This window comes from Amblyraja radiata, chromosome 1 (assembly GCF_010909765.2).
Source record: "Amblyraja radiata isolate CabotCenter1 chromosome 1, sAmbRad1.1.pri, whole genome shotgun sequence".
NCBI classification, from domain to species: Eukaryota; Metazoa; Chordata; class Chondrichthyes; order Rajiformes; family Rajidae; genus Amblyraja; species Amblyraja radiata.
The window spans coordinates 45466387-45487142 of NC_045956.1; the positions used below are offsets into that span (position 1 = coordinate 45466387).

Below are 20756 nucleotides of genomic sequence, written 5' to 3' on the forward strand. Positions count from 1 at the left end.
GTCTGCCATTTCCTTGGTCCCCATGATCAACTCACCTGCTTCTGACGGCAAGGGGCCTACATTTGTTTTAACTAATCTCTTTCTCTTCACATATCTATAAAAACTTTTGCAGTCAGTTTTTATGTTCCCTGCCATGCTAATATTTTACAACTGTGTCCATAGAAACATAGAAACATAGAAATTAGGTGCAGGAGTAGGCCATTCGGCCCTTCGAGCCTGCACCGCCATTCAATATGATCATGGCTGATCATCCAACTCAGTATCCCGTACCTGCCTTCTCTCCATACCCTCTGATCCCCTTAGCCACAAGGGCCACATCTAACTCCCTCTTAAATATAGCCAATGAACTGGCCTCGACTACCCTCTGTGGCAGGGAGTTCCAGAGATTCACCACTCTCTGTGTGAAAAAAGTTCTTCTCATCTCGGTTTTAAAGGATTTCCCCCTTATCCTTAAGCTGTGACCCCTTGTCCTGGACTTCCCCAACATCGGGAGCAATCTTCCTGCATCTAGCCTGTCCAACCCCTTAAGAATTTTGTAAGTTTCTATAAGATCCCCTCTCAATCTCCTAAATTCTAGAGAGTATAAACCAAGTCTATCCAGTCTTTCTTCATAAGACAGTCCTGACATCCCAGGAATCAGTCTGGTGAACCTTCTCTGCACTCCCTCTATGGCAATAATGTCCTTCCTCAGATTTGGAGACCAAAACTGTACGCAATACTCCAGGTGTGGTCTCACCAAGACCCTGTACAACTGCAGTAGAACCTCCCTGCTCCTATACTCAAATCCTTTTGCTATGAAAGCTAACATACCATTCGCTTTCTTCACTGCCTGCTGCACCTGCATGCCCACTTTCAATGACTGGTGTACCATGACACCCAGGTCTCGCTGCATCTCCCCTTTTCCTAGTTGGCCACCGTTTAGATAATAGTCTGCTTTCCCGTTTTTGCCACCAAAATGGATAACCTCACATTTATCCACATTATACTGCATCTGCCAAACATTTGCCCACTCACCCAGCCTATCCAAGTCACCTTGCAGTCTCCTAGCATCCTCCTCACAGCTAACACTGCCCCCCAGCTTAGTGTCATCCGCAAACTTGGAGATATTGCCTTCAATTCCCTCATCCAGATCATTAATATATATTGTAAATAGCTGGGGTCCCAGCACTGAGCCTTGCGGTACCCCACTAGTCACTGCCTGCCATTGTGAAAAGGACCCGTTTACTCCTACTCTTTGCTTCCTGTTTGCCAGCCAGTTCTCTATCCACATCAATACTGAACCCCCAATGCCGTGTGCTTTAAGTTTGTAAACTAATCTCTTATGTGGGACCTTGTCGAAAGCCTTCTGGAAGTCCAGATACACCACATCCACTGGTTCTCCCCTATCCACGCTACTAGTTACATCCTCGAAAAATTCTATAAGATTCGTCAGACATGATTTACCTTTTGTAAATCCATGCTGACTTTGTCCAATGATTTCACCACTTTCCAAATGTGCTGCCATACAGCACAGCAAAATGGCAACATTAAGAAAATTATAGCCACTTGGGCAAGGTTAGGAATTCACAGCGAGAAGTAGTCACAACTCAATGACCAAGTAAAATTTTGAGGTGATGGACGAATTAATAAATTCAGTTACAGAGTACACCTGGATTTCCAGAAATACTTCCATAAATTGCCTTCATGAAAAGCTTTTTAAACCTCAACCACTGCGATAGAGATCACTTGTGCCGCCATAGTGCCAGTGCCGGTGCCGAAAAAGTCCAAAATCACCAACCTCAACGACTACCTGCCGGTTGCCCTGACTCCAATCCCTATGAAGTGCTTCGAAAGGCTGGTCCTCTCCCATATTAAATCCAGCATCCCTGCCTCACTGGACTCTCATCAATTTGCATACAGGGCAAATAGATCGACAGAGGATGCCATCTCTCTGGCCCTTCACACTGTCCTGACTCACCTGGACAGACAGGGCACGTATGTGAGGATGCTCTTCATTGACTATAGCTCTGCATTCAATACGGTCATCCCCACCAAGCTCACCACCAAACTCCACCAGCGAGGCCTCAGCTCACCAATATGCGATTGGATCCTGAACTTTCTCACGGAGCGACCGCAGGCGGTGAGACTGGGCCCGCACCTGTCCCCCACTATCACGCTGAGCACCGGCACACCACAGGGGTGTGTACTAAGCCCCATGCTCTACTCCCTCTTCACTCACGACTGTGTCCCTGCATTCAACACCACCACCATCGTGAAGTTTGCAGACGACACAACAGTGATTGGGCTGATCACCAACGGTGATGAAACAAACTACAGAGCTGAGGTGCAGAACCTGGCGGACTGGTGCGCCAATAACAACTTGGCACTAAACACCTCCAAGACCACGGAGCTGATTATTGACTTCAGGAGGTCCCATACTGGAGAACACGCCCCAATCTCCATTTACGGGGAAAGTGTGGAGAGAGTGTCCAGCTTTAAGTTTCTGGGCACTCACATTTCAGAAGACCTCACATGGTCCACAAACACCGCTGCACTGGTCAAGAAGGCACAGCAACGACTGTTCTTCCTGAGGACATTAAAAAAGACTGGTCTGCCCCAACAGCTGCTGACAACGTTCTACCGCTGCACCACAGAGAGCATACTAACGTATGGCATCTCTGTGTGGTATCTCAGCTGCACGGAGACAGAGAGGAGAGCTCTTCAGCGCGTCGTCAACAGAGCGCAGCGGATCATCGGGATAGAGCTACCAGCCTTGGAGGGCATCTACCACACGCGGTGCCTCAGGAAGGCCCTCAGCATCCATAAGGACTCATCACACCCGTCACGGTCTGTTTCAACTACTTCCCTCCGGCAGACATTACAAGGCCTTCTACGCCCGAACCTCCAGACTCAGGAACAGTTTTATCCCAAGAGCTATAGCGCTCTGAACCGGCCCAAATGAGTGCCCCCCCACCCACCCCTTTTGGACAGTCTCCCTCAGATGGTCACGTCAATCAATTCAGCTTGCTTATTTATGTATTGTATTTATTTACCTTTCTTGTACATCAGTGGAGCTGCACACTAAATCTCGTTGCACTGACGTGCAATGACAATAAAAGATATTATTATTATATTATTGCTGGGATGGATAATATTGTGTTTGCATTCTAGTAAGCAAATGCAATCAGCTAAAGGCCAACCAGGGAATTATTAAGTTTTACTCTACCCTTGCAATTTTATCTCAATCAATAAACCGCAGGGACCTAATGCAATATTTCAAAATTGCTTGAATCAGCCTTGCTAATTGCTAAAGACATATATACTAAACCCTATTACCTCTTTACTCTATCCATTAAAAGCCTATATCAACTCTAACATTAATGAAGACCATGCTAGTTAATTGTCATTAGTTTGAAAAGTAATTGCTCACTGCTGTGCTCTGCTTTATTAGTCAAGCTTCTATCTGCAAACCCACTCAGGCACAATTTTGCTAATTTGGTTTTGACTCTTTGAAATGCCTAATTTAACCAATTAATTCAGAACATTCAAAGGTTTCAAAAGGAAACATTTCAATGATTAGACTATGAAAAGCTTTTTTTTTTTAAATTTTTTTTTTAAAATAAATATAAACTTGCCACATGTTAATAAGAAATGCTGATCCACTACGCTTAACAGTGGGCTAAGAGATATCCCAAAGTACATTCACACTACCTGCGTACTGTTAATGCATGGAGATTATAATTCTCCACCAACACTGCAACAAGGAAATCCAAAAGTAAAGACCTACAAAGACAAACAAAGCAAGATTCTCTCTTCAGGGATTATTTATCAAATATATTTATGATTTCAGATTACTAGACTGTAAATTATGTGCCAAGATAGCAAGATAAAAAATGTTAGTCGAGTGAAAAAATGAATAGTTCAAAAATAAAAAAAGGTTTCATGGGAGTAAAAATCCAGTATCATTGTTTCATCACTTTTAAATACCACATTAGAGAAATTAATTACTTTACCATGATAAAGTAATGTTCACCACTATCCTCTCAATGCAAGATATTTCAATATATCAAACCCCTCTGTGTAATCAATACATAACAAAGCAGTATGAGCGTTTATATCTATATAATGGTTGAATTTAATTAGATTCAACATCCTGGGATCATCTTTCTCCAGAAACATAAATGAACCACCTTGGAGAGTTTCTGTCAAATGACTCACACCTTGATACTCAAAACCTTTCTACCATCTAAAAAGTACAATTAAAAAATGAGGGAATATTAACTATTGCCTTGATTAATATAGCTGCAATAACACACATTTCACATTTCATTTGCTCTATATCTATCTACATCACTGTCTATATCTCTAATTTCCTTTTCCCCCTCACTAGTCTGAAGAAGGGTCACCCATTCCTTCTCGCCAGAGATGCTGCCTGCCCTGCTGAGTTACTCCAGCATTTTGTGTCCATCTTCGTTTTAAACCAGCATCTGCAGTTCCTTCCTGCACAAACACATAACACACAAGAAACTAGGAACAAGGTAGTTTGCTTGACTGGCACTCTATCCAGCACCCTAACGTCACGACTGCATCATCTATAAAATACACGCAAGTACATGCTAAGCTACTCCAACGGGCAGTCCCAAAACCCGTGGCCTGTGCTAACAAAAAAGGATAAGGACAACAAGTGCATGGGAACACCATGGCATGCAAAAGGCAAAGTTCTGGAAGAAAGTACATAAAATGCTGGAGTAACTCAGATCAGACAGCTTTTCTAAAGAACATGGATAGGTGACTTTCAGGCTGGGACTTTTCTTCACACTAATTGTAAGGGAGATGGCTTAGCAGAAGGCTGGGCGAGAGGATAGGGCAAGGGGGCTTTTTGATAGACATATGGTAGGACAAATGCCAGACATGCAAAGACAGAATGTGTGAGACAAAAGGATTGAAGAGTTATGAATTGTGAAGCCCAAGGAGTACATGTGGGCAGAGGTTGAGGGGAGAAATAGGGGGTGAGTGTCCTGGTGGATGTTTGGGCGGAAGGGGCGATTTTTAGAGGTTACTTAATATTGTTGAATTCAATGGTCATCCCATTGAATCGAGTTGTAAACTGCCCAAGTGGAATATGAGATGTTGTTCCTCCAGTTTGAGTATAGCCTCACTCTTGCAATGGGGGAGGCCCTGAATGGAAAGGGTAGTATGGGAAGGGGTTATAAAAAGAGTTCTGTAACTTCAAACGCAGTAGATCAGGTTAGATAAGGTGTACGTGAACCTCTGTCTCACCTGAAGGACTGCTGGGGTCCTTGAATGGTGGCGAGGGAGGAGGTATAGGGACAGGTGTTACAGCTATCAGCAAGACAAAGGAGATTGTGATCAACTTCAGGAAGCGAGGCAGTACCCATACCGCAGCATACATTGGCAGCACCGAAGCAGAGATGGTTGATAGCTTCAAGATCCTAGGAGTGACTATTACCCGCAACATGTCCTGGAGCAGCCATATCGAAGCAATGGCCAAGAAAGTACACCGATGTCTCACTTCCTTAGAAGTCTTAGCAACTTTGGCATGTCTCTGGCAACTCTCACAAACTTCTACAGATGCTCTGTAGGAAGCATTTTATTGGGTTGCATTACAACAGGGCTTGGGAATAACTCCATCCAAGACCACAAGAAATTGAAGCGAATCGTGGACGCAGCCCAGACCATCACACAAACCAATGTTCCTTCCATGGACTTCATTTATACCTCACACTGCCTCAGCAATGTCAACAGCATAATCAAAGACGCGTCTCATCCGGGAGACTCCCTCTTCTCCAAGAGGTAAAATGTAAAAACGCATACCTCAGATTTAGGAAGAGTTTCTTCCCAGCCGTTATCAGGCAACTGAACCATCCTATCAACAACAACAAAGTGGCTCTGTAATACGATCTACCTCATTGGAGACCTTGCACTATTTTTTAATCAGACTTTACTGGACTTCATCTTGCACTAAACATTATTACCTTTCTCTTGTATTTGTAACTGTGGATGACTTGATTATAACCATGTATAGTCTTTCTACGGACTAGATGGAACACAACAAAAGTACTTTTCACAGTAGCTCGAGACGCATGAAAATGAACTAAACGATAATTTAAACAGGTTTATTAATTATATTCTGACTCACTGAAGAACAAAGTAGCAGAACATTCCAAACATCTTTTATCACTACAAACGACCAATTTTAATCACATCAGCTCTAACTCTTCTTTTATCTACTTATGACTTACATAACTGAAAGAGGCAGATTATGGGCCGTTTACTGAGAAGGCAGACTGTGAGGAAAGGGGGATGGTCACCGAACAGCAGAAGGGGGTGTTATCGGAGATGGAGATGACCCTGGGAGATTGAACTGGTTGCTGGTGGAGAGGGACTGGAATGGAGAGAGGAGGGTCCGGAGGGGGCAATAGAGGTGGAAGAGAGGGGGAGGGGGAGCTGTAGAGGTGGAAGAAGAGAATCCGAATGGGAAGCGGAGGCCCGGAAGGGCAATAAAGGTGGAAGTGAAGGGTCGAAGAGCCAGTGAAGGGGAGGGAATGTAGAGGAGCGGTTGGGCGGCGCGACGCGACCAGGAGGCGTGAACGGGAAGGGGAGGGTTGGACCGGAGAAGCGCCGTGAACGGGGAGGGGAGGGTTGGACTGGGCCGGGCCGGAGAGAAGCGCCGTGGACGGGGAGGGGCGGCAGCGGCATTGCGGGCGGGCGGTCACTCCCCGGGCCGGGGCTCTGGACTCACCTTCAGGAGCCTCGGCGAGGAACCGGAGGCATCGGGAGGGGGTGGGTCCGGGGCTGAGGCCGGGTCCGGGGCTGAGGCCGGGTCCGGGGGCGTCGCTTTGGTCGTCATGAGGTCGGTCTGCGTCGGGCGCGGCTCGGCCGGGTCCTGCTGGGTGGCGGGAGGGGCCTTCCATGGCCGGCCCCGGTGCGAGCGGCGCTGCGGTCGGTCGGTCCCTGATGCGGGGGTTGGGTCGGTCGGGCTGCGCTCAGCTGGGGGCCGCGGTGCCGGTGCGGACTGGGACCGGGACGAGTCGCTGCTTCTCTCCCCGTCGCCTCCTCCACGTCCTCGTCGTCGCGGCCGCCGCCATGTTGAAGCCTTGTTGACGTCACGTGGACAGCGTGATCAATCGAGCGTCGGGATCATCGATCCCTTCAGACCGGAGCAATCGATAGATCGGCGCAGGCGCACTGTGTGGTGACGCTGGTGAACGGCCCAGACAGACACAAAATGCTGGAGTAACTCAGTCAGCGGGACAGGCAGCGTCTCTGGAGAGAAGGAATGGGTGACGTTTGCATATCATACTGGTTATTACTTTGTTGAATACTGCAGGAAACCTCCAGGGCAAACCAATGAAAGCGGTGATGCAACAGAGCAACAGTTTCTGTGGACAAACACAAAAGGCTGCAGTAATTCAGCGGGTCAGGCAGCACTAGTGCCGGCACTGATCTGTTCTGAACCTTTCCATATCTCTAGTTTCCCTCTCCCTGACATCACTGAAGAAGGGTCTCGACCCGAAACGTCACCCATGCCTTCTCTCCAGAGATGCTGCCTGTCCCGCGGAGTTACTCCAGCATTTTGTGTCTATCTTCGTTGTAAACCAGCATCTGCAGTTCCTTCCCACATAAGAGCATTTTTATTGTCATTACTAAACCAACTGGGACCCGTTGGGTCTTTGATGATGTCGTCCAGTTTGTTACACCTGTCCAGTTTTCTGTCGGAGGTAGCCGCTAGCATCAACTCAGATCATCGCTCACAACAGTTGTTGTCCACCTGCTCGATATTTCCAATATTCTCTCAAATTTCAAAATTTCCAGCAACACACAGCTGGTAGAGCTGATGTGAATTCGATCCTGACCTCAGATGCTACATTTTTGGAGTTTGCACATTCTCCCTGGGACCATGTGGGTTTCCTCCGGATGCTCTGGTTTTCCACATCCCAAAGACATGCAGCTTTGTAGGTTAATTCTCACATATTTCCATGGAGAATGCACTTGAAGGATTGACTCACATCTTAGCTGCTAAATAAGTTCCAAATAGTCTATTGAATCAGAAAATGCTGAGAAAAAAAAAAATCAAACAAACAAACAAAAAAACTGCTCTATTGGTACATCATAGGAATAGAGAACAGGTGCTAGAAATTTAAAACGTTTTTTATTCCTCACCCAGATTCTACCTCATTGCAAATATGTAATTCTCTTGAAAATGTCTTTCTGCTCGAAACTTTATTCAATTGAAGTGAACACAAGTGTAATAATAGAAATTGTGTTTGACCACCTGGAAAGCGATTCAAAATTATCATTCTGTAACATTAAAACATGTACCAAGTAATTGAAACAGATACCAGGCGGGAGCTAGGAAGTGAACTAAACATTATATGTTCAGGGTAGCAGGGGAGGCCCAGTGCAGAACTTGAGGTCATAGGGCAAGCTGCAATTGCAATTATTTATGACTGGGGAGCTTTAACTGAAAATAACTCTTGGCAATAATTGCAACACCGTTCATGGAAAGAGGTACTTTGTTAGTCACCCAAATTTGTTCCTCATTAGATCACAGGCAGATTAATGCTCTAATACACTTTTGACACGGTCAACTCACAGCAGAAACAAGAAACTGCAGATGCTAGTTTGCCAAGGAAAGATACTAACTACTGGAGTAACTCAGTGGGTCAGGCAGCAACATGGATAGCTGATGTTTCGAGACATTCGTGACTCGAAATGTCACCTATCCATGTTCTCCAGGGATGCTGCCTGGCCCACTGAGATACTCCTGCATTTTGTGTCAAGTCGTAGCATAAAGGGGTAGAGAGAGCAAGAAAGATCTCATTGCAACAGTGGTGATAACTAAATTATAATTTTTCAACATTCGAGTAAAGGTTTCCACCACAGAATAGTGAATTCCATTTAATAGAGAAGAGTTAGACAATTAATCATGTTTCATGAATTCATGATGCAGTGCTTCCAGTTGATCAGGTGCAGCATATGTCTTGCAGTGACACCAGTGGTTTAAGCATAGTACACGAAAGAAACACCAGCTGATCTGGCGAAACAAGATATTCTAGTCTCACGAGCAACACTGACTGCTTGGACCAGTTCAATTTGAGTAATATCCAAGATGGAGGGACACTGTTTATACTTAGTTACTCAGGTCTTGAGCAAAGCTATTAATATGCACTATTACCAACTGCCTACAATGGTAGATAGACACAAAAAGCCGGAGTATCTCAGCGGGTCAGGCAACATCTCTGGGGAAAAGGAATGGGTGACTTTTCGGGTCAAGACCCTTCTTCCTAATTTTATTTACTTGGACATAGTTTAGTTTAGTTTAGTTTAGAGTTACAGTGCAGAAACATGCCCTTCAGCCCACCGAGTCCGTACCGACCAGTGATCTCCACACACACTATCCTACACACACTAGGGACAATTTACACTTATACCAAGCCAATCAACTGGTTGGTGATGGGTGGATCCAGATGAGTTGAGGGGTGGGGATTAATGGTCTGATGGAAGTAGTTGGGCAGGTGGGGCGTGGGAGGGTATGGAAACAGTGAATAGCGGGTGAGGAAACCTAGATGCACGGTGTGTGTGGGCGAACACTGGGGATGTGGGTTACCTAAAATTGGAAATTTCAATGATCATTCAATAATATTGGGTTGGAAGCTAAACCAAACAGAATCTGAGCTGTTGTTCTTCCAATTTGCATTTGGACTCTCCACAGCAATGGAGAAGGCTGATAAAACAGGAGTGTAGGAGTGGGAAGGAGAGTAAACATCATACGTAGGTGGTCATTGCAAATAGTGCAAGTCCTCTTCAAAACTGCCGTCTAATCTGCGCTTGGTTTCTGCAGTGTAAGGAATTCCCCAAAAGCAGGTGACCAGATTGAAAGAGGTGCAGGTGAAGTCTGCCACAGTTGGATGTACTGTTTAGATCCTGGATGATAGTGAGAGAGAATAAATATGACAATCCCAAAGAGAGGGAATTGGTCTCCAACAATTCTTTCAGATATTATGCTTCGTATTATCACAAAGTACAGGGGTGATGGGGTAAACCTTAACAACGAAAGGAAATGGTGGGCAGGCCTGATCACCCTGTATGGACTGGATTAAATCATTTGTTTGATCACTAGAATAAGTTATTTTCCAACTCGAGTTAGAATTACTGGTATGTTGAAGTTACAACTACTGTTAAGAATTTAAAATGTGTGTAAAATGGCCCATATATAAAAAAGACTGTCAGTGCATGGTATATTTTGTATGTTGATATTATTTAATACCAAATAATCCTTAAGTAGTTTCTTGTAGAATTTACATATTACATTTTGTAGAGTTTTATATGCTATCAGTTGCAGTGGTGATTAGTTTTAACGTTACATTTCTGGATCAAGATTCAAGAGACATTTATTGTCAAATGCACCAATTGGTACAGTGAAATTTGTGGTCATCATACGGCCATACGAATAAAAAAAGAACACAGCACACGATAGACTTTAACATAAACATCCCCACACAGTGGAATCAAAGTTTCCCACAGTGAGGGAAGGCACCAAAGTTCAGTCATCCTCCTGTTTGTTGTTCACCCGTGGTCGTGGCCTCCCGAGCCCCCCCCGCAGTCGCCGCTACGGGCGGCCCGATGTTCAGGCTCTCTCGCCGGGATGATGGAACTCCGATGTCGGAACGGAAGAACATTCTCAGCGGCTTGGACTTCCGAATCGGCCACTACTGCTGTGTGAATTTGAGCTAGTTTTACACCAGGTTAAACAGGAACACACAAGAAACTGCAGATGCTGGAATCTTGAGCAAAACACAAAATGCCGGAGGAACTCAGTGGGCCAAGCAGTATCTCTGGAGGAATGGACAGGCGATGTCTTGGGTTGGAATCCTTCTTCAGGCTGAACAGATGTTGCCTGTCCACTCCCTCCATAGATGCTGACTGACCTGCTGAGTACATTACTGTTTGTTGTAAAGAAAACATCACTCTGCAATATGCTGTGCTGTGGGATCCGTGGTAAATCCCATTGTATGAATTGGATACATTTTGCTTTTTTAAAAGGTTCCAATTATAGAATAGATTTGTTGGCTGGGTATTTCTTTGAACTGGGCTGACAAAAGGATGTTCTAATTGAAGTGATTAAGATGATCAAACAGACTGATTGATGGATGCTCTTTGCTCTGGCTTGTGGCTCAGGTAAACTTAAATTTGAGGGTCCATTCTTCACACAAAGGACCATTGAAATCTGAAACTCCCTTCAAAAGGTTGTTGAGGCTAGTTCATTTGAAATTTGGCCAAAAGTCGCGATGCAATTTTTCTGAGGAAAGAAGATTAAATGGTAAGTAACAAAGACAGGTACATGGAGTTAAGTTACAAATGAGCCACAATTTAATTAAACGGCAGAACAAGTTTGAAGTGCTGAATTGTCTCAACCCATGCAGCCATTTCTAAGAATTTACCGTTCTAATGCTGCAGTAATCAGTGCCAGGATATTGATTTCCCCGAGGGGAGAGATGAACAATTGAACAGTTAGGCCAGAAAACTACAAAAAAATGCTCCCAGCTTCAGCCTTCCTGTACACGAGGAACACTGGAAAAGATCAGTTGGCTTCAATGTTTTATACAAAATAGGAAAGAGGGGTAAATGCAAGGTATACCCCCAAAATAGAAACAAAATACAAGCAATGTTTTATGTTCTTTTCTTCACAGTTTAGAGTTAATATTAATGCAAGGTTTGTTGATTTTTGTTGTTGTTGCAGATGTATTGCATTATGTGTGAACTAAAAATTAGCATATACGAGCGTTCATTTTTAGCTCATCGCATTGCAACAGAAACTAACGAAGAGATCGTGGTGCCCCTGAGCTTCCTGCCCTTGAAGGATAGAATGTGAAGTCAATGTGCACATACTGTATGTGCAAAGCAAGCAAAATATCAATCAAATAAAGACTTGCATTATTTTAAAGTTGCATGTTGAGCTCAGAACTTTGAGAAAGTACTTCAAATGAATCGTGCCAGTGTTAAAATGTTCCAATTGTTTATTTGGTGAAAATATTTTTGATGTGTTTGATATGAATAATTAAACAATCTCTCTTGATACAAAGTTTGGCTGGTTAGCAATCTTGGTTTTAACATTTTAATTTCCAGATTTGATGCCAATTATTTTCCAATGTTATTGCCCAACCCCCTTTTCTCCATAACTCCCTTTTCTATTTACCCATGCAGGAGGGCGCTAAGACCAATTGTCAACGTTGAATGATTGCCCAGTTGAACTCAGATAGTGCTGACTTAGCTCTGTTTTACTCCCATGCTTCACAATAATGGTCAATGCCAAAGTGTCTGCTGTGAATATGAATTAGAGATGCACAGCAAACTCTTGCAGAAGCATTTATTCAGGAGGTTTACAATATGTGAAATAGTACTCCTTCCCAAGCCTAACATAGGGACAACTTTGTCTCATTGTGCCTATGTTTATATCAGAAATCAAAATAATTATTCAAGGAATTCTAAAATGTTCTTATTGACCCAACACAATGGGTTTCAACTTGAACGTCTCCAGCAATTATAACTCTAAAAGATAGTGACCCTACCATCATTCTAACTATCTTGTGAGGACTAAGAGGAAATGCTATTATCTATGAGCATATTCATTGTTTTGTTACTTCCAAATAAGGAAATAACTATTTATTTGATATTTTTTCTATTATTGACATTGGGCATCCAATTGCAATTCTTGCACATATTTATTTGAATGGATAAAGTTGAATTTTGCTGGAAAAAGGTAATAATTTGGATACAGACAGGTTATGTACATATCCCCCTGGCAAGAAGCTTTGAATTATTGTGGCGCTTCTGCAGCAAGGGTTTCTTAAAATTTAACATTTAGGCCACTGAATACGATCGGCACACAGCAACTATTCAACAATGCGTTGCAATATTTGAGGAATGTGACAGACTTTTGATTCTTCAACATTTAATGTTCCAAAAATTTGAAGGATTATATATTAATCTGCATTGATTTAGAAAGGAAGCAAAGCAGATACTTCACAAACCAAATAGCGCAGTTACACCAGATCATGGGATTAAATGAAACCAAGGCGGTTGAGTCCAGTTCTCCCTTGCAGTTGAATTATGGCTGCCCTGTACCTTAACTATATCTACATACTTTAGTTCTGTAACCCATCCATACTCTACCCTCTCAACAATCACAGTATTGTTATTTTTCATTAGTCTTAACAACCTTTTGGGGGAAGAGGTCAGATTTCCAATGTGAGGATTTGCTGAACTCCACTTAAGGTTACACCCTTTTGTTCGATATCTACAACCAGAAGAGCTGTTCCCTCTGCACTGTCAAATCCTTTAATCCATAAATATCTCAAGGATCCCAATGCAGCTTCAAATAAAAGGAAAAAATGAATTTTAAACACCATCATACTTAAGAAGAGAGTCTCCAAGTATTAGTTTAGTTTAGAGATACAGTGTGGAAACAGGACTTTTGACCCACCGAGTCCGCACTGACCAGCAATCACATGTGTCAGGGATAATGGGGAGAAGATGGAGTATGGTATGGGGTTAGGAGGGAGAGATAGATCAGCCATGATTGAATGGCAGAGTAGACTCGAATGGCCTAATTCTGCTCTTATCACTTATGACGTTATGATCCCCGCTCATTAATACTATCCAACACTTGGGACAATTTTTACACTTATTCCAAGCCAATTAACCTTCAAACCTGTATGTCTTTGGAGTGTGGGAGGAACCCGAAGATCTCGGAGAAAACCCATGCGGTCACGAGAACGCACAAACACCGTACAGACAGGCACCGTAGCCAGGATAGAACCTGGGTCTCTGGCGCTGTAATTGCTGTAAATCAGCAACTCTACCGCTGCGCCACCATGCCGCTCCGTATTATTGGAAGTTCATTGTCTTGTCCCAATGGCAACATCTCAATTGTGTCTTCGTAAACATGTTTATGATTTTGCTCTATCATGTGCATAAAGGAAATATTTCTCCAGGGATTATAATAATAAAAGGGTGTAAATAGGTTTGGATATTCATATTGGTAACTGCATTCAAAAATATGAAGGAGATACTGCCCGGAAACTGGTTTGTATAGCATCTTATATTATTCCCTCAAACTGATCTAATTTTGAGTTTACTCAGACATTTTGTTGGAAATAATTTTCAATTAAAATCCTTCCACATAAAAAAATGTTTTGGGCCCCAACATGCACTATTCACGTCAGGCATGCATCTAATGATTTTGTTTGTGTTATGTACAATACCACCCTGGAAATAAAGATATTATTCCATACATTGGACCATATTCTGGAACAATTGCAACACACTCCGTTGTTGCTTCATTTTGCTACATGAACGGACATTCATGATGAAATGAGAGTCTGATTTTTGGAAGTGACAGCAAGTTGTTCAGGCCTTTTGAAGTTAATGGTCTGGGCTACCAGTAACAGGGAGGACATTTCCAGTAGGTATCAACTGGTGTCTTTGTGGTGCCAACGCCAGCAACTCACCATTAGAGTCATAGTCAGGTAGCACGGAAAGGGCTTTTCAGTCCCATCTGCCTATATTCATACCTTTCCTATATAAATGTCTTTGAAATGTTGTTATAAGATCTGCATCAACAACCTGCCCTGGCAGCTCCGTGTTGTGTGAAAAAGTTGCCCCTCAGGTTCCGACTACATTTTCCCCTCTCACCTTAAACTTATGTTCTGTTTCCTCATTTCCTACTGGATTACACACTGGTCATAAACCCTATCTATCCCCCTCATGATTTTATACACCTTTATAAAGTCATCCCTCTGTCTCCTGTGCTCCAAGAAATAAAGTTCTAGGCTGCCCAACCTCTCTCTCTCTCTCTCTCTCTCGCGCAGGCCCTCGAGTCCTGGCAAATCCTCGTAATTATGGGCAGAAGTGGACACCTCCAACAGTTGCCTAATACAGGGACAATGTGCTCCTCCAGCAGTTCCCTGGGTCACACAATGACACAAACTTCGATATGTGGGGATATGGATCATATACAGACAGAGGAAATTAGTTTATCTTGGCATCTTGCTTGGCAGGGTCATGTGTGTCAAAAAGCCTGTTCCTGTGCTATACTGTTCTCTGATTACTGCTGGAAGATTATAAGTTTGATGAAAAACTCCTTCCGGTCTACGTCAAACTTGGCACATCTCAAGGTCCAAGAAAATATGTAGATTTACTGAAGCCTACAGCAGCTGCGAGAGAAAGGAAACAGTTTAATATAGTTTAATAATAACAGGTTAACAGTCTGAAGAAGGGTCCTGACCCAAAATGTCATCTATTGAAGTTCTCCAGAGATGCTGCCTGACTTGCTGAATCACTCCAGTTAACGTCCTTTTGTGTAAACCAGCATCTGCAGTTCATTGTTTCTACAGTTTAATATACATAAGTCATAGCACAGTGAGGGTCTTGAAGGTATGAAATTACTGACAATTTTCACTCATGGAATGTGAAAGAGAAACTGATGTCATGCTGAAAAATATTATATTTTTAATAATAAGATTGACATGGTTTCACTGTGATGTGTTACATTGTACTATCTATTTAAATTTAAAAAAATTACAAATAAAGAATATTTTTGCAAAAAGATGACAAGGGTAGGAAATAAATGTTGGCTTTGACAGCAGCATTCCCATTCCATGAACAAATATTTTTGTCTTCAGCTTCCCATCTACTTCCGACTTTACTTCATCGCAACTCATTCAGAACAAACGGGACTGGATACCAATCGGCTGTAGTTACTGCCAAAGATCATAGAGGAGCTCTATGATCTTTGGTTACTGCGTTCAAACGCCTGTAATCACCGCAAGGTCTCCAGCCCCTGGATGCTTTGGGCACCATGTGCAACGGGGAAGCCCAAGGGCTATCCGGCCACTGGACAATCCCCATGTCCTCCATAAGTTGGAACTCGTCTCATGCGATGCGCAGTTTATCGGGCGGGAGACGGCACGCGCGGGCGTGTACCGGTCGTCCCTCTGTGGTAATGTGGTGGACCACGCCATGACGGGGCGCTGCCCCATCGAACCGGGGCGTGAGCAACCCTGGAAAGTCAGCGAGCAGGGCTGCGAAAGGTTGCTGGATCCCAGCTACCTCGACGAGTTGCTGTAGGGGCGTTGATGGGTTGCGCTGCTTGGCAGGGCATGGGTCCGACAGGGACCATACGACCACCTCGCACATCGACTAACAGGGAGAACGCTCGCAAGAAATCGGCCCCCAGGATCGGTTGGGCGTCGTCAGCAACGATAAACTTCCACCTGTACTGGTGGGAGGCGAAATTTAGATTCGCTGTCCGCGTACCGTAGGTGCGAATATCGCTCCCGTTGACGGCCAAGAGGACGTGTCCCACCTTTCCAGCACGAACGTCTCGGGCGCTTGAAGGCAGGATACTAGCATGAGTCCACCAGGAAACGGTGACCGGAAAGGCGATCGCGGACGAAGAGGCATACGTTGGGGCCGATCATGTTCGCCTCTATGGACGATCGCCCAGGGCGTTTCCCGGAAACGAACAAGGACTCCGACATCTTTGGGCTTCGGGTCCGTATCGTTGGTGGTAGTAGCACCATCTGCGTTGACCATAGACCACTGGCAGCGGCGGTTCCTCTTCGACGCTGGGCTGGGTCTCTTCTTCTTGATGTCGGCTCGGCTGCACCCGTTGTGTGACCGGGGTGTGGGCGTCGGCATAATAGTCCCGCCGTCTGTGCGCCCACAGTTCGTCGGCTCTTTCCACGAGCCGCTGCGGGTCGCTGAAATCGGCTCCCGCTAGCATTAGCTGTACTTCGTCGGGCATCTGCTCTAAGAACGCCTGTTTAAAAAAGGGCGGTGCCCGTCCATCAGTGCCAACATCTTTGCCATGATCGTCGATGGCCTTCGGTTGCCGATGCAGTCCATATGTAGCAGCCTTGCCGCCCTGTCTCTACGGGTAAGACCGTAAGCGTGAAATAACAGGGCCTTCAACCCTTCGTACTTGCCGCTGGACGGAGGGTCTCTGATATAGGGCAACAGCCTTGAGGCACAGTCCTGTGGTAATGCTCCTACCACATGAAAATACATAGTGTGGTCGTGGTCGATACGGTGTAGATGAAACTGTGCCTCCACATGGGCGAACCACACCTGAGTTTTAATCAGGCCAAAAGGCTGGCAGTTTGAAGGCCGGTGAGCCCTGCCTCGTGCTGGCCGATTCTGCGGGAACACTCTCTTCCTGCATAATTCTTCTTGTCTAACGACAGCTAGACAGGTCGGGGTCACCAACTTAGTGGTCTGAGAAACGATTACTGGAGTTTTCAACAGATCTTTATTCAAAAGTTCAAGTTGCAGCATACAGGCTTATCAGACACGTCTGCCCACAACAGTGGTCAGCGCTGAACTAACGCGCGCAAGGGAAAAACCGCTTGAAAACAACAGCCCCTCCCGAGTCACGTGACCGCGGCTTCCGAACGCCTTACAATACCACTTTTTTCTTACTTCTTTGTTGCTTCCCCTTTGTGCAACAGGGGCATTACAAATAATAAGATTAGATGTTATAAGATTAAATTGCAACTGAGTCTTATCTACTCCACACATTAAAAGGCACAAAATGGGCACATTTTAAAACCATTATTAAGAAGAATATAAAGTAACAGGAAATAAGAAGGCGATTTTTGATGGTAGAATCTTACACAATGTTGCAAATGTGTGGCACAACACTGTTCAGACTTTTGCAACTTGGAACATAACCACACATAATTGTAGAGCAGTATTGTTGTGTTGATTTTAACAACGCCCAATATTCATCCTGTGAAATGTTGGAACTTGCTGGGACCTGAGCACCATTTGAAATTCTGTCCTCCAAACTGCATCTAGACAAAATAAAAGCAGTTGAGGGCAAAATTGGGGTTGGTGCCAGACATTTTTCCAGACTCAGTTAATGCCCTTATGACAGCAAAATATCCATGAGTTGGCGTGTGATCACTGTAGAGTCAAAGTTAACAAAGCAGTTAGCGTCTGTGCAGTGAGTAGAACAGTTGATTGAATATCATGTGAATCACCACATACAAAGCTAAGCTGTCACCAGTGCTTGAGACTCAATATCTAGTGGATAGACACAAAATGCTGGAGTAAAGGGGCTGTCCAACTGCGGCGACCTAATCCGTGAGTTCAGAAGTGTCTTCGACCTTTTAAACTCGAGGGCACTCGCCTGAAAAATCTCGAGCTGGATCGACCGACCTCTCACACACACACACGCACACACACACACACACACACACACACACACACACACACACACACCGCAAAGGCGGGGGCCAGGGAAAGCGGGGAAGCACTGTCCGAACTTCACACCCGCGATGAAGAGGAAGGTAAAAGACGACTGCACAGTGTATGGTTAAGTCCTTCAGAGAGTGCTGGGGGGGGGGGGGGGGGGGGGCAGAGAAGGGGAGAGACGGGGAGAGAAGGAGAGAGAGGGGGGGGAGGGAGGGAGAAGGAGTGGAGATACTTTTAAGAAGCCAGACAACATTAAATAAAGTTTAGTGGGCATTTTACCTACCGTTCGGTTTTCCTGGGTCCTGAACACTCCAATGAGCCAATTAAAATGCCCGGTCAGCGAAGGAGATTGCCTATGGCTGCCCTCGACTGCCTGTAAATAAATAGCGACACCATTCCACTGCACTACGAGTTAAAAAGAACCATGCCGACTGTAGATCGGTTATTGCATGTGAACCAATCATAGTAGAGTAGCATCATGAACCGCACCTTACTGTATGCTTTATATTAACACCCACTTCCTACATTAAATAGTCCTGGAAGCGGTAGTGATGAACTAACAACTAACAACCTGCTGTACCACTCGCTATACTATGTTACAATTAAAGATTACTTTAAACTCCAGACCTGTGTAACATCATCATTTACATGGTGTCGAACCCACGCCTCCAGTTGGAGACCAGAGTTTAAAGTCATCTTTAATTGTAACACATAGTATAGCAGTTCAAAGGACTCCGTGCTCATTCTGGACAGGGCATGTGAAATCAACCTAAAATTCAACCAGAAGAAATGCAAGTTCTGGGTTCCAGAGGCAACCTATGTTGGACACGTGTTCACTTCTGATGGTCTTAAGCCCGACCCGAAGAAAACTGCTGCCATCAGAGAAATGCCAGCCCCTACCGACGTGCTAAGCCTACAACGATTTCTGGGTATGGTGAATTATCTAGGAAAGTTCACACCGAATCTCAGCGAACTAAGTTCACCACTGAGACAACTCACCCGCAAGGACACTGAGTGGACCTGGTACCAGCAGCATCAACAGGTATTTGATTTTTTTTAAATCCAGCTGGCCAGCGCTCCCACCCTGACATACTTTGACGTGAAGCGTCCTGTCATGATAACCTGAGATGCCTCATAATACGGGCTGGGCGCAGCCTGCCTTCAAACCTCTGCCGATGGGACTGTACTACCTGTATTTTATGCCTCCCGCACCATGCCGGACACCGAACAGCGCTATGCCCAGATCGAGAAAGAGCTGCTAGCGGTGGTCTTCGCTGGCTCAAAATTCAAGGATTTCATCTTTGGGAACACTTTCACAGTCGAAACAGACCACCAACCACTTTTAACCATCCTGAACAAACCTATACACGCAGCACCTGCACAACTGCAGCGTATGATGATGCAGCTCCAGCGGTTCGACTTCAGAATCGTTTACAAAAAAGGTAAAGACATGCTCGTTGCCGACACTTTCTCTCGTGCACCAAGGGCATCCAGTGAACGACATCCCTATGAACGTGATGAGCTTACGGTTCTCAAGATTGACTTTGTTCCCATGGAACGATTGCACCGTTTGGCTGAACACACAGCCGCTGATGGCACTACAGCTACTCTCATCCATAATCAAAAGAGGCTGGCCAGACAGACAATCCAGCACACCACTGGAGGTGCAGCCGTTCTTCCTAGTCCGCGATGAGCTGGTAATACAGGACGGTGTCATTGTTAAAGGACACAAAGTCGTGATCCCTTCATCCTTACAAGACGAATACTACAAAGAGGCACACAACGGTCACCCAGGTACTGAGGCCACGTTGGCCCTCGCACAGAGCATGTTCTACTGGCCCGGTATGGTCAAATACATACGGGACAAAACAGCCTCATGTCCCACCTGCAACAGTTTGGCACCACACCAACAGAGACAGCCTCTACTACAACAACCCCCACCAGCACAGCCTTGGACATCGCTGGCAGCAGACATTTTCGAATGGCACGGTAAACACTACCGAGTCCTAATTGACTCCTACTCCAACTGGTTCGAACTCAATTTACTGCCCACCATTACATCTGAAATGGCTATTCAAAAGCTACAGAGACATTTTTCCGTATTCGGCGCACCAGTCCGCCTGCAAACTGACAACGGAAGACAATTTACCAGTCACACATTCAAACACTTTGCTAACCGATGGAACTTCCACCATGTCACAAGCAGCCCTGAATACCCTCAAAGTATCGGGTTCGCTGAATGGGCCATCAGTGGCCCAAAACAACTCATGGAACGCTCCCACCTGGCCAAGTCAGATGTTTATCTCGACCTTTTAAACCTCAGAAACATTTCCAGAGACGGGGTCCTAGGCTCACCAGCCCAACGCCTAGGTTTCGTTGTCGGCCCGTCTAAGGAACCCCGCTCCTACCTTGTCAACGTCGATGGTGCCCTGTACAGACGGAGCCGCCAACACTTGCTGCTTGTAAAAGAACCTTGTCCACCACCAGCCGATCCT

At 44.9% G+C, this 20756-nt stretch overlaps 1 protein-coding gene and 1 long non-coding RNA gene across 2 annotated transcripts in view; one reads left to right on the forward strand and one right to left on the reverse strand.

The window, feature by feature from the left end:
• Positions 1-7005, reverse strand: part of tbc1d14 (TBC1 domain family member 14) — a 106572-nt gene extending 99567 nt beyond the window's left edge. Inside the window, exon 1 of the mRNA XM_033020855.1 lies at positions 6743-7005. Within this exon, the coding sequence (XP_032876746.1) occupies positions 6743-6914 (172 nt within the window). The 5' untranslated portion in view covers positions 6915-7005. The remainder of the gene's footprint in view (positions 1-6742) is intronic.
• A 133-nt stretch (positions 7006-7138) lies between these two features.
• LOC116973142 lies at positions 7139-12085 on the forward strand. The gene is made up of 2 exons (XR_004412003.1): positions 7139-7419; positions 11744-12085. It is a non-coding gene; the product is annotated as an uncharacterized LOC116973142 (long non-coding RNA).
• Positions 12086-20756: the final 8671 nt, after the last annotated feature.